Consider the following 2,148-nt stretch of genomic DNA (forward strand, 5'->3'; position numbering starts at 1 on the left):
ATTCTCTAATACCACATTTGTATTCTATCAATTTGCTCTTTGTATATTATACACTTTTTTTTTCTTACCTCATTGCTTATGTAATCTCATACAACCTGAGGAAAGTCTTGAGACCATAAAGTTCCACTACTAAAGTTTCCAAATTTAATAAGATGACAACTAAACTAAGCCAAGTAATTTGATAGGAGAGAGAGAGAGAGAGAAGATCTACTAGTTTCTTGGATAATAAAAACTTGCAAAGTCAACAAAATCACTAACGCAACCGTCACATTATTATTCCATCTCCACTCCCTAAGATGAAAATTAGATGTGAGATTTTGGGTGCATAAAGGAACCAACCAACAAATTATATCCAAACTTCATAGATCAAAAACTTTATAGGCTTTATATGTACCCCAACTTTTAATTTATTAAAACTTCCTATAAATCCACACTTTGAAAGAAGGAATCATATTGAACTTCTCCTACGTCACCTAACCACATTTACTATGCATCAAAACCATTAACATCAGAAAGTATCATCAGCAGCTTCAAAGAGAGTCAGCAGTAACGGCTAGACAGTCTCGGAGCAGAATCACAATCTTAGGCCAGTCATATGAATTTATGATCTTATGTAGCACCATGAACATCTTTCCCCCCTCCAAAATCCAAGTCCTCCTGTACGTCAAGATCCTGGAACCTGCGATGGTATAAACCAATACCATTGTTCTCCATTTCACTCTGATGCGTGTAATGATATCCATAATCAACTTCAGGATTAGCAATCTCCATGGGGTTGAGGCTCTCGGGCAAGTTAGCATCTTGAAACTGCATTTGGTCACTGAAGTTTGGCTTTCTATTAACTTGACACTGCATAGTGTCTTGACCAGACGCATTGTTGTCATCTCGTATACCCAACAGCTCACTGATATCAAATGTTTCGTCCACATCAAATCGGAATGGTGCTTGATCATTGCCATTTCCCATTAACCAATCATCTAAGGTCTCTTTTTTCGATTCCTGTCCAGTTCCAAAAGCATCAACCGAGTTAGGTTCCCTCTCTTCCTCTTTTACGTTCAGCTTCTCTTCAATACACTGAGAACTATCAAAGGTAACATATTCATCGCTACTACCCTCTAGTTTCACCTGACCAAAACCAGATATCACATTTGTATCATAGCGTGCACAAACTTCAGATTCATCAGAAAATGCAGTGACCGAGCCAGAGACAGTGGCGGCAGTAGAAGAAGAGCCATTAGTAGTGAAATCAGGAAGATTGAGCCGGGCAGAGTGACCATACATAGCTTTGGCAGCCTCGTCATAAGCCAATGCAGCTTCATGTGAAGTAGAGAAAGTACCGAGCCATAACCTACCACCTTTGCCAGGCTCACGGATCTCAGCAACCCATTTACCCCAAGTCCTCTGTCTAACTCCTCTATACTCACAATTCCCATTTTCAGGTCCTCCTTTACCTCTCATACAACCCTTTCTGGAACCTTTAACAGGAGCCTTTCGGATTGGTTTAGGAACACCACAATCGATGCAAGAATCTGTCTCGGTCTGCTGGTTGTACTCTCTCCATTTCCTAAGAATCTCAGCTACATCTCGTTCTCGTTCTCCGCGTGACTTCCTTTTCCTGGGAGAATAAAAATGCATAGAAGCAAGATTAGCTACCAGCTCGAGAACTCCCATTACCTCAATACAAAGCACGTTCCAAGAAACAATTTATAAAACCTCCAGAACGTAAATCACACCCCCAAGTAGCTAAAAGGAGAAGTTTTTTTTCTCACAGTCTGCGGCATCATAACGAGCAAAACAAAAAAAGTGCAATCACGAACAAAATAAGAAACAGAGCAAACTCAGAAACAGAGAAACACCCTAAAACTCAGAGAAATGAAGAATCTACCCATGAAAACTAACTAATACTCTGGGTAGAGCCGTAAAGGCACCACATTTAACGATTGTTTTATTAACCAACCACACACGAAGGCACCAAGCGCACAGAACTCTCAATCAATAGAGACAAAGCATGCTCAAAATCAATAAAGTAGAGTAGTTCCATTGTTAACGATGAACCTTAAAATAAACCCTTCAGCTTCCACCATTTTACACACACACACACACACAAAGCGACTTGGGAATACGCACCCAAAAAAAAAAAAAAAAAAA

At 39.8% G+C, this 2,148-nt stretch overlaps 1 protein-coding gene across 1 annotated transcript in view; it reads right to left on the reverse strand.

Moving 5' to 3' along the window:
- LOC104792892 (dehydration-responsive element-binding protein 2C) overlaps positions 375-2,148 on the reverse strand; it is a 2,493-nt gene continuing 719 nt past the window's right edge. Inside the window, exon 2 of the mRNA XM_010519151.2 lies at positions 375-1,615. Coding sequence (XP_010517453.1) covers positions 610-1,615 — 1,006 coding nt within the window. The 3' untranslated portion in view covers positions 375-609. The remainder of the gene's footprint in view (positions 1,616-2,148) is intronic.

Source organism: Camelina sativa, chromosome 6, assembly GCF_000633955.1.
Source record: "Camelina sativa cultivar DH55 chromosome 6, Cs, whole genome shotgun sequence".
Taxonomy (NCBI): Eukaryota; Viridiplantae; Streptophyta; class Magnoliopsida; order Brassicales; family Brassicaceae; genus Camelina; species Camelina sativa.